The sequence below is a fragment of the Labeo rohita genome, chromosome 2, assembly GCF_022985175.1.
Source record: "Labeo rohita strain BAU-BD-2019 chromosome 2, IGBB_LRoh.1.0, whole genome shotgun sequence".
In the NCBI taxonomy this organism is placed as follows: domain Eukaryota; kingdom Metazoa; phylum Chordata; class Actinopteri; order Cypriniformes; family Cyprinidae; genus Labeo; species Labeo rohita.
In genome coordinates this window covers 31,073,445-31,086,276 of record NC_066870.1, presented here as the reverse complement: position 1 = coordinate 31,086,276, position 12,832 = coordinate 31,073,445, and the positions used below count along the sequence as shown (strand labels likewise).

Below are 12,832 nucleotides of genomic sequence, written 5' to 3'. Positions count from 1 at the left end.
CTCGAACCCCGGTAATTGCTATCAACAGACATGTGCAATAGAGACCAAGGCCAGAGTGGGACTCATTTTTAGCCCTGGAGTTTCATGCCTTCATGCGTTCTTGACTGACTACATTAAAATAATGTACACTCAAAAAATAATTTTTACAACTTTATTAAAACAAAATATTTTCATTTAACATCATGTTAGGTTTCCCATTTAAACAAATGCATTGTGCTAAACTGACTTGAAACAGTTACGTTTTTGGCTCAACTCAGTATTTTCATTTGAAAATGAAATTATTTTCATATTTTAATTTTCATATATATATATATTCATTAGATTAGTCAGGTATTCACTGTCCCACCATCAGTGGAATCAACATGGGAATACATATGTGACCCTGGACCACATAACCAGTCTTAAGTCGCTGGGGTATATTAGCAATAGCCAAAAAATACATTGTATGGGTCAAAATTATAGATTTTTCTTTTATGCCAAAAATCATTAGGATATTAAGTAAAGATCATGTTCCATGAAGATATTTTGTAAAATTCCTACTGTAAATATATCAAAACTTAATTTTTGATTAATAATATGCATTATTAAGAACTTAATTTGGTCAACTTTAAAGCCGAATTTCTCAATATTTAGATTTTTACAAAGTATTACATCTGTGCCACATGCTCTTTGGATCATTCTCAAATCATGCTGGAGAACACAATCTTCAGGTTTTTACACAAACTTATCAGAATCAGAAAGAGTTTTATTGCCAAGTGTGCTTATACACACAAGGAATTTGTCTTGGTGACAGAAGCTTCCAGTGCACAGACAGGATCACAAGTGACAAGACACAGATAACAGAAATAAACAAGTGATTAGAATAAATATATGAAAAGACACAAACAATAGACAAATAAATGAGTGATTAGAATAAATACGGAGTTCATGCCAGTAATATATTTTATAGTGAAATATTTTTGTGAATTAGGAATTAGAAAATACAAGCAACTTGATCCCTCTATATACATGTATATAAAAGCTGTAGCTGCCGTTTACATCTCAAAATGACTGAAGTTCCTTTCTAATGTTACAGCATTACTGTGGTCTACTGGGTCCAGGCTCCAGTTCATCTACTAGATAATGCTCATTCTCCTTCAGCAGTCTGCAGAATTCTGCTTTTACAGCAGCTCCTCCAGAGTCAAGAGCATCCAACAAGAGTCTCGTTTTCTCCTGTCGTGGTTCTGCAGCATGAACTTTATTATACATTTCATCTGGAATCATGTCTTTGGCCCTCAGACCATCAGCAACTGTCATCACTGATGAAACTCTCTGAATGAGTTTGTCTCTATGTTTTTTCACAAATTCACATTCTAATTGCAACAAACCAAAAAGATTCAAATTACTTCTCAGACAGGGTTGTTGGTGATAGAAAGAATAAGCTAATAGAAATGTATTTAAGTTTATACCTGTGAGCCTTCTGTGAATAGGTTCTATATCTTGGCCTGTTGTTATTAAGGGAAATAAAATGTACGGTTAACATGGTTAACATTGTATAAAACAATATAAATAGTTAATAAAGTTTGCATGTAAGAATCAACAATCAGGCATATATATAGTTAATATAATATAGATAAAACTTACTCAAATTGATTTAAAATGCCACTAAAATGATCAAAAATGCTCAACAAAGTCAAGATATGGACATTAAATTAAATCTATTAGGGGTTCGCAATATAAGTGAAATGTGAAACTGAATGTAAAGTGCCAGCTCACGTCATTACATTTAGTTTCTTTTACACCTCACAAATTCTCTCACCCTAATAAACAAAATGCAAATATAATGTAAAATAGTAAATGTGCAGCTGATTATAATATTTATTAATTTTTTTTTTTAAACATAATGGTCTTTTTTAGCTGAAATATGATGTAATTTCCACAAACACAAATAAAATAACATTTAACATCTATTTTATTAATCAATATTAATAATCATTATTACAATATCAAAAGCCACAATCAATCTAAATAATAAATTTTGTCATAATTTAGCAGCCCTAGAAATGTGATATTGCATTTATACAACATTTCTATAGCATGAGTGTGTAAATACATAAGAAACAACAACGGGATGTCTTTTAAATCCCTCTTTTGTGCAAAACTACTTCCTTCCGCCACAGAGTGCAATTCTCAGTTTGACAGTTTAACAGCTGAGCCCAAGCCTCCGTTATCAGTTTAAAAAAACATCACCTTATAACTATAACGAAGGAACGTTAAGTTTCTTCATCGACAGCTTACTGTACACTGTAATAAAAGTTCAGCTTGGATCGGTACAATCAATTAAAACACAATTCAGAGTCATATGCATATGCCACTACATAGGAAACAAATGAAAAACTAATTTCTCTAAACATACAATAGTATGTACAATGCACAGTAGTCTGCCATTGTCATTGACTAAAATAACACCGAAATATCATTTTTAAAAGCAGGTAAGGGCACATCTATGGTTATCATATTTATAGGATGTGCAAAAACAGTAAGAGTTATAAGGGATGGATCTTGTGTTGGTTGGTCATTTGTTTTGTACATTTACAGGTGGTTGTTGTGTTTGTTTGTGGACCCCACAAACAGGGGTTTGGCACAGCAATTAGAATCAAAACAAATGGTACAATACAATAATACAAATACAAAAATAAATAAAATATTCTGATCACCTAGTTAAGACAACAAATAGACACTTTTATTAAACATTGTTCATTAGATAGCATATTGAAATCCAAAATTCATTACCTGTAAGAGGGATTCGCCGTGGTTCCCACACTTCCCTTCCTGTTTTATCCAAAAGACTCAGTCTGATTTCCTTAATGTTCACATCCACAAACACTTCATATGTGGGATGATAGTTTGGACCATAATTACACTCAAATGTCTCAGTCTGAAATAAAACAACAGAATATGTTGGTAAGAGACCAAATAACTAAAATCCTTCAAACAATAATTACTTATAGTGAAAACTGATTGATAATTATACATTGTACTGAGAACAAATGTTTTATTCTTTTGCAATTATTTTAATATAATGAATAAAATGTTAAATCAATCATTATATAACCTCTGGCTGCACTGTGGATCCTTCTGGATGACAACACAGACTGTATTCTGATTCCGGAGTAAGCGAACACTTTGAACTGGTTTTGATCTGTATATTCTCCATGTGCTGGTCCTTCACCTTGAGAGAGGAGACACACACACACACATACATATATACATATATATATATATACACACACACACACACACACACACACACACACAGTATAATGATACCTTTGACAGTGGAACATTCCACGGGAGCAAATGGACATCCAGTATGTTTTCTCTTTGCCTCGCAGTTATTGGTCGCAGAAAGAGAAGCACTTGGGCAATGACAGGGGAAGGATGAAAGATCATCTTTTTTAAGAGCCCAAAGTGTGAGAGATCTCTGATGTCTATCATCACATGAGTTTCACTTACTTTAAAAGGCTTCATTATTTCTACATTACCGCCAGTGAAACGTGCTATAGTCAAACTGTCTTTGTTTTCCTCTGTAAAGCATACATAATATACAATTTTTATTGTTGTCATTTTAAGATCTACTGAACAGGTTTTCACACTAAAACTGAGAGCTCATATATACCCTTAAATATCTGGCTACAAATACAAGATTATCACTGTATCATCCATTTATCTATCATATTTAGGATGTAAAAATAAACCTACCAGAGATTATTTCACAGTGTGGAAGGTGCAGTCCTGAGATTGTACCATTAAAACAGTCAATGTTGTACAAGGGTCCTGCAGGCTGCATCTGACCCAAACCATCTAACAGACGAGGATCCCATGAGACAACTCTATACAGCACCTCTCCTTCACCCTCCATCACAAACACAAGACTGGTCAGACTGCACTGAAACTGACCAGCATGTGCACACACAAACCTGGAGGACAAATAAAATTATTCATGTTTATGAAATTATAACTGCCTTTTATTATGTATAACACACAGTGTAATTCAGTGTCCAATGCCTGTATTTATTCTTGCGTTTGTCCTTATCATCTCCCTGAACATGTTTAGGTGTGAACACTTCAGCATCTTCTGAGGACTTAAGTGTAAAAAAAAAAAAAAAAAGAAGAAGAAGAAGAAGAATTGTTTATCCTCATAAATACTCCTGTATTACATGATCAGTTCATGCAAAAATTATGATTAATTGAATTATTAATACTTAATCTGACACTTCAATAAGGGTTACACATCAAGAGGTTCTATCCAACAATTACAAACATTCTGTTCATAAGCATTTGCAATACATTATCTTTTTTAAAAATGTTATATCTTTCAGATTCACAGTACTACATTACATAAATATTCCAGGCAATTTCTTAACTGTTAGAATGAATTATAGGAATTTACTTAGTAAATTAAATAGTTCTAATCCTGACTGTATGTTGCTATTTTGTTATTAATGATTGTATCAATATATCACTGAATATTTAATCCAGATGTTTAGCAATTCATTAAGTATCAAGTATTATTTTTTCCACTACACACAGTTGCTATACTCACTGATTGTGCAGAAGATGATTCATCTTTATGTGCAATTAAAGAATTATCAGGAAAGCACAAAGAATCTTGACAAGCTGAAGAATCTGAACTCTTTCCAACTGTCAGAAAAACAGAACAACTGTTGTAAATAATTAAGGGCTTTTTTCCCCCAGTGCATGCAGTTATGAGTAGATCATGTGTTACTATACTGTTTTCTCTCTTCGTCTTCAGCTCCTCTGTGAATCTCTTCTCGGCTGGCTGAATCAATACCGTTTTCCCTAAGCTAATGAGAATGACATTCAACACTGATTAATGCTGCAGAGTCTATATAATATCTTTTAGAATAGAAATATCTAGTAAAATATATAAAAATAACTTTTACACAGTTCGTGTCCCAACTGTGACAGGGTCTGAAATTTACTCACCACAGCAGGTCAGGCTGGAGCATCTTTGGATTATCAGATGTTGCATGGAGTTTAACGTTTCTGACATGTTCAAAGCACATTAAACAGTACCTCAGCACCCAACAGTCTGTTCTTTTCAGAGCCGTATTAGACAGATGTATCAAAACCAAATGTTCCAAAACTTTCCCAACAAAGCTCTTCTCATGGAGCTCATAGAGACAATGGAGAATGAACAGCAGGTGTTCATTTTGATATCTTTGTAAACACTGATTGATCCATTCCTTAAGCTGGGCTTCTATATTGATTGAAAGGGTCATGTTATGCTTTTCAAAAAATGAGGAGATCCATTCTTTCTTACACAGACCACAAAGGAACAAAATCACAGGCTGCAGCAGCTTTGCGTGTCTTACTTCTACATCTGCCTTTGAAAAGTCTCTATCAGACCAACAGGTCACAGCCCATCCTCTCTCTACATTGTGAAGCAGCACTTTCACCTTCCTTTGAGACTCTTCTTCATCCAGAAGGACATAGTAGAGAGCGGTGAAGAACTCCTGAAAGCTGAGATGCGTGAAACTAAACATTGTCTCCTTGCGGATTCTTTTCTTTGAGAGGAACTTGCACAGGAATGAATTCCCAACAGGGTCTGAAATTGTGTCATAGACAGTTTTCTCATCAAACAGAACTTGGTCTTCCAGCATCCCTCTCTCTGCCAGCTGACCTAGACTCCTTAACATCTCTGGCACAGACTGACTCAAACCCTGGCAGTGATGCTCCAGTAGAGTGGACACAAAGTCAACGTAGATGGAGGTGGTGGTGTCCAATCCACTCGTCACATCTGCACAATCACTGAACCTCTCTCGCATAACGATGCAGATGATCCAGCAGATGACAGGGGTGGAGCAGGTGGTGATGAGTGTTTCATTTGATCTCACACATGCATATGCTTTCCTGAAGAGTTCCTCATTCTGGAAGAACTTCTGGAAGTACTCCTCCACCCCCTTCTCAGAGAAACCCATAATCTCAGTCAAACGCTGAGGTCCTTTGAATAACATTCCCTGTGGAATATCAGTTCTAGTAGTGATCAGACGGACAGATCTGGGCAGGATTTGTTTACTAAGAATGGAGCAAACAATAACCTCAGGTGGGGCTCTCTGGAATTTGGATGATATGCAACGTTCATGATGCATGAATTTAAGCTTATCAAGTCCATCTATGATAAAGAGCACTCTTTGTGCTGAGTTCTGTAACATCCTTGAGATCTGACCTGATGTTAAACTACAATTCCAGCTCAGGAGCTCAATCAAGCTCATCTCCTCTGAAATACACTTCAGCTCGTCACACCTCAGGTAGAAAGCTAGATCAAAGTCTTTAAGGTAACATTTTTCAGATGCCCAGTCCAACATAATCTTTTGTGCTATGAAAGATTTTCCACTACCAGAATTTCCTTGAAGAATGACAGTTGCCGGATAATACAGATGTATGTCTGACTTATTAAACAACTCCTCCACACTGATATTCTGAAAACTGCCTTTTTTATTTTTCTGAATAATCACAGGTTCAGTGTACAGGGCAGCCAGTGAAACTCTTTTACCAGAGAGGAAACTGCTCTCATTCCTATGCTCATTTTTCCATCTGATTGACTCCTTATACTGCAATACTAGAGGAAAACAGAAAATAATATGGGTCTACCATGTATGAAAATAACTGAGGTTTTTGTCTGGCCCTGATTGAAATAAACTGGTCAGAGCTCATGCCAGCTGGAATAAGATAAGGAGTGCAATTTGATCTGATCTGATCTGATTCTGTTATTCTGGTAGAGATCTCATAATCTGAAGTCTTTTTAGTTTTTTAGTGCAGACACAAATACAGCAGCTAATTATAATATTCATCAGCAATTAGAGCTCTCGTGTTTAAAATAGACAATATAAACCTACTGTTGGTTGTAGGGAGTTGCTCAGTCCAGTCAGGCTCTCCATATGAAGGGAAACTGCGCCACTTGATAAAGAGAGAATGATGAGTGTTTAAGTTCATGAACATGAAGTAAACAGACACAACCCTGGTTGAAAATAACGAGCTTCCACGTGCTTTTTGGTTCATTATAAAGTAATTAGTTACAGTTACTAGTTACTTCTCACAGATAGTAACTGAGTTAGTAACTGAGTTACATCATTAAAAAATAACTAATTACCAGGGAAAGTAACTATTGTGTTACTTAAAAAAAAAAAAAAAATCAAATATGTCAAATAACTTGGATGCCCCCAATATTAAATATGTTGAATGAAATTTAAATGAAATTAATTACATTTTTCCAGACTAATATTAAATATCTGATACCCTGTATGTATATATAAAGCTTAATGGCACAGATTTTTAAATATCTGAAAGCACATTTAGCATCAGTCAGTCAGACATTATAATATGATATTTTGATAATTTAGCATTAAACTTTAGTAATTAGAATAACCATGTATGAATGCGTATTTGTCATGCTGACTGAACTTAAGACTGGTGGTGGTGCTAAAGATATTGTTTGTAATTTCGTGTTTCTGGAAAAAAAAAAGGGGGGGGGGGGGCGAAAAGGCTGAAAAGATAACAAAACTATAACTATAATACTAAAAACAATATAAAACGCACTAAGGATTAATGAGCTGCTGGGTTTATGAATATTAAACACATTGTCTGCGTTCGCTCAAACTGATTTGCTGAAATCAAAACAAGGACAATGATAGGTGAGCGCCAGCCAATAAGATTGCCGTTTGCGCCGTAGTTCCGCCTACTACCGGAGAAACAGGCAGTTCTTAAAGGGGTCATCGGATGCCCATTTTCCACAAGTTGATATGATTCTTTAGGGTCTTAATGAAAAGTCTCTAATATACTTTGGTTAAAAATTCTCAATGGTTTTGTAAAACAACACCCTTTTTACCTTGCCAAAATCAGCTCTGCAAAAATCATCTCATTCTAAGGGGTTGTTCCTTTAAATGCAAATGAGCTCTGCTCGCTCCGCCCCTCTCTTCTCTCTGTGGAAAGACGATCTTGTTTACATTAGCCGCGCTTAGCCGCTAAACTTCCTAACTACCACATTATAAGGAAAGGCGATCGCAAAGATTCATAAAAAACGCTTATACTCACTCCTGCTGTAAGTGAAGCTGGATCATGAATGATGCGCACGAACATAGATGGATATATGTAGATCGGGATGCGCATTCCCTTCACAAACAAATGTAATCTACTGCATCTTCAGCGGCTCAGATGTCAGGAGTAAATGACGACCACTAAGTTCATTATTACATCCAGCAACACAACACCTCAATCACTAAATCTGAGATATTTTTGTCTAACTTACATCCCAGCTCTGGCATCAAAACATGGACAGTTACTGGACTGTGACAGCTGGTCTAAGGTAAGAGCTCATGTCAATCAACTATTGTGGGAGCGGCCTCTGTGGGTGTGATGGCACACCGACAGGCATCTGGGAACAGCTCGATTTCAAAAAGGGGATATTATTTTTACAGATTAATTAAAAACCACTGCATGGATTTTTATCATTATAGGGTAGATTTGTATACACTGCCAACACACATTAATGTTCAAACAACATGAAAAAGTCAACTTAGCATCCGATGACCCCTTTAAAAGCTGAAGAACTCCAAAGGAACTCTGTTATTTTGACAGGAAATACAACAAAGGATATGGTTTAAATGGTGCACGTCAATTCTGCAAGGTATAAGACTCTCTCGTTCTGTATCTTTTTTTTTTCGTGTGTATGAGACGTAACGACGGCCGGTGTGACTTCACACTAGAGTTTACGGCTCATCAAATACAGCTGATAAACTAAAAAATAAAATTATAATAATAGATTATAGTAAAGCCGCATTTTTTCTCAGTAACGGTAATGACGTTGTAACAGGGAAAACAGTAATTCGTTTGATTACTCATTACGCCGTTAGTAATGCCGTTATTCCCATCACTGATTATATCAAACACACATTGTAGTAAATTCTTTTATCTCATCACTTACATGATAATATGACTGAGGTTTCATCATCAATCCTGCCCCTGATTGAAAAGAACTGGTTAGAGCTCAAATCAGCTGGAATAAAAGCTGGAATGCAATTTAATCTGATGTTGATTTAGTAGAGAAAGTGCTTTTTATTTTGGTAAAGACCCATGATCTTAGTGCAGACACAAACACAGACTCATTGTTCATTAGCAATTAAAGCAGAGCTCTCATTTTTTAAAGAGACAACATGAACCTACTGTGGGCCGTAGGGAGTCGTTCAGTCCCATGCTCTTCATATGGAGGGAAACTAGACCACTTGATAAAGGAAGAATGATGAAGGTTAAGCAGTTCATGAACATGAAGTAAACAGACACAAAAACAACACTGGTTGAAAATAAAGAGCTTTCAAGTGCTTCTTAGTTCACCAAAGGTCTTATTAGAAAGATTCAAATCACTTACATGATAATATGACTGGTGTTTCATCATTGTGCCTGGTCCTGATTGAAAAGAACTGGTTAGAGCTTGTGTCAGTTGGAATAAGGGCAGAAGTGGAGTTTGATTTGAAGTTGATTTAGCAGAAACAATTTGCCCTATACGCGGTCTAAGATACCTGAAAATGTGATGTTCTTTCAACACATACAAAATTCAAAGCAGAGCCATTATCTTGCAATGCAATCTATAGGAAGCACAGGAAAATGAGAAGAACAGTGCAATCATTCTCTTCAGAGTAAAGATGAGGTCACAGTAACCCCTATTAGCTATTTTTGCACACGATATTTCACAGAAATGTTACTAATGTGACTGAATCATAAGGCTGTGGCCAAAATCTGAGATGTTTTTAATCAGTCTACTAACAAAATAAATGGCAAATACAATATGTCATAAAAAAAAAGATTGATGTCATGTCCATACTGTAGATCGCACAATAAGATGACTAGTAATTATTGCAACAGGCCAAGACACAAACTGACTATAGAGATGAGCAGAAACAGAGCAACATTTTTGTTGTGTCCACGTGATCAAAACAAAAATAACAAAACTTGGAAAGAACAACATACCAACCATAGAAAGACTTTTGCAAATACTTTTTTTCCTATGCAAAGTTTACTATTCAAATTTACCACACAGAGAGAAGATGCTAATGTGAAAGTAAGAATAGAAAAAGCCTAACTTTGTAAGACTAGTCTAAGCTGTTTATGCAACCGACTTCTGATGCTGGATCAGTTTCATCAATTTGTAGACATTTTTAAAGAGATATTTCTGTAATTAAAAGGGAAAGTAGTTAATTGTCTCGTATTGGCCTGTTTAGACAAGCTCTCCATTAAACAAACTCATGACATTTTCAGACACTGTAAGTATTTTATTATTAGTAGGTATTTAATAATGTTAATTGCCTTTATTACATCATACTTTCAATAAAAACATTGGTAATGGGGTTGCATTTACACCGTTTTGACCAGCAGGTGTGTGTGTACTGGTATTTACTATGTTATGAGGAGCAAATGTCCCCACAACTGTAGTAATACCAGTAAAGTTTGACCTTGTGGTCAATCATACATAATGTCAGGAATTCTGTCTGTGCATTTAACTCTTTCTGTCTATATACAGTATTTATAGGCCTATGATAATAGTGATAGACATCACAGAAGTCTGAAATGCAAAAAAAAAAAAAAAAACTTTAGAGGAATTCACACTAGGTACAACCTGTTTGTGAATCATGTTTGTAAATACATTACTTAACACCTAACCACAAAAAAGTCCAAAAGCCCATATTGATTATTTAAGGGCACTAATTTCTTAGACAACTTTTAAAATAAATAATTACACAATCCATCCAACCAGAATCAATACATATGTAATAGCTAAAATCATACAACACCTATGGACCAGCCACAGAATATTACACACACAAGCACAATAATAATAATAATAACAACAACAAAAGTAATTCATAATAAGTCATAATTTACACTACCCTACTGTAGGATATTTATTCTAAAACAAATAAAATGTAAACAAAAAGAGCCGTGTGTTATAAAAGGATGTCATTATGAGAAAGGGTTAAATAGTTTAGTCTAAAATAGCATAACTCACAACGTATACTCACTGTTAGTGTCCGGAATCTCCATCTCTAGAGCGCTCTTAGAACACAGAATCTTGAAGAATTATCTGGAAGCTCCTATGAAAATCAGGTTAGAAAATAATTGTCAATAAAGTCATTAGTTGGAAGGCAACGATAATTAGTAACTGATGTAAGGAGTGAAAACATCACATCGCGGAAGCGGGCTGTTACTGCGATCAAAGCCAGCCGCGGTTCAGAAAAACACGGTCAAACCAGCCGCGATTGAAATTAGTGTGCGCGCCTATACTATGATTACGGTAGTTTCAGGAACAACACAGAGACAAACGCACTTTCAGAGCGCTTTCTCTTTAGACGCCCAAAACTGATCGATAATATGACATGACATTTCTCGAGACTGATTTTGTATTTATGCTTTAATATCCGCGTCATTTATTCGTGTTTTACTATATTATTATTTAAAGATCACCTTTCAAAATTAGCAGGATTCATAAAAAACGGGACATTATTACACTTTAAAGGGGTATATAGACCCATTTCTAATAAGTAGAAAAAAACAATGGTCAGTTTGTTTATGGGATGTCCCATACCACATGCACATATGAAACCATTTTACTGTGCCATTTCTGAGATACGAGACATTAATACAATTTAAAGGGCTATAAAGACTAATTTTTTTAATTCTACCTTTTAGAAACGGGGTCTTTATACCCCTGTAAAGTGTAAAAATGTCCCATATCTCAGAAATGGTTTCATGTGAGGTGTGCATATAGTATGGGATGTCCTCTATGAGAACTGACAATTTTTTTTATTACTTATTAGAAATTGTGTCTTTATAGCCCTATAAAGTATAATAATGTCCCGAAAATGTGTTGTTCCTGAAACTACCGTAATCATAGTAATATCGCACTAATTATATCGCGGTGGGCTTGACCGTGTTTTTCTGAACCGCGGCTGGCTTGACCGCAGTGGGCTGACCTTACCTGGCTGCATAACATATATAACGGAAGGAGTAACATCAGTGGTCCTGTCCATGGCCTGCTCTCATTCGAAAGGTTTTTACTGTAACTTAGGAGTCATTCAGACGAAGGAGAAAGTCATCTTCACGGCAAACAAGCTATTGACGTTAAAAACAAAAAGTTAAAGAACATGTTCCAACTTTGAAATCTTTACACATGAGTTTGACGCACTCAGTACAACATTTAAATCACTGGAGCTTAGAGCTTCTGTCACCTGCCTTTTTAAAGTGGTGACATAGATTCACTAGCTAAATTATTTCCACCAGCAGAGGACAGCAGAAGCCACTTTACAATTAAACTAGGCTTTCAATTAACTTCTTTATTTCCCCTTTAAATTCATGACTAAAGCTGTGGGTTTGTTATTAAAAGCGTTTGAAGATTAATGTTTAATGATTTACTATTAATATAATTAATGATATATAATTAATTCTGTATACAATCTTTTAGAATTGATTTATCGCTTGTTTATCTTATCTTTGAATGTTCTGTTTACTGTCTTTATTATAGCATCCACACAATATTGAACTGGATGAATGGACTGATAAATGAGTGAGAAAATTGCAAAGGTAATATTTTAAGAATCAGCCATTTAAAATAGTAGGCTGACCTTACTCGTAGTTTTTAACATCTTAATCTTTTTCATATCAGTGAGCACTGATCAACACATTTGAACACATGATAACGATTATGCTAAGAATAAAAGAAAATGGAAAAGAAAACAGTAAACAAAACAAAACAAAACAAAACAAAAAAAACAGAACTGTT

The 12,832-nt window shown here is 35.2% G+C and overlaps 1 protein-coding gene across 1 annotated transcript; it reads right to left on the bottom strand.

Annotated features, from left to right (window-relative positions):
* Positions 1-209: 209 nt before the first annotated feature.
* LOC127181900 (NACHT, LRR and PYD domains-containing protein 1 homolog) lies at positions 210-11,210 on the bottom strand. Its single transcript, XM_051136909.1, has 15 exons — positions 11,076-11,210; positions 9,428-9,465; positions 9,226-9,283; positions 8,987-9,024; positions 6,903-6,963; positions 4,990-6,625; positions 4,774-4,847; positions 4,586-4,683; positions 4,026-4,124; positions 3,742-3,970; positions 3,310-3,566; positions 3,095-3,211; positions 2,773-2,917; positions 1,449-1,484; positions 210-1,352 (listed from the first exon to the last, which is right to left on the bottom strand). Exons 1-15 carry the CDS (start codon positions 11,095-11,097, stop codon positions 1,078-1,080), a joined length of 3,183 nt encoding a protein of 1,060 aa, XP_050992866.1. The 5' UTR covers positions 11,098-11,210; the 3' UTR covers positions 210-1,077.
* Positions 11,211-12,832: the final 1,622 nt, after the last annotated feature.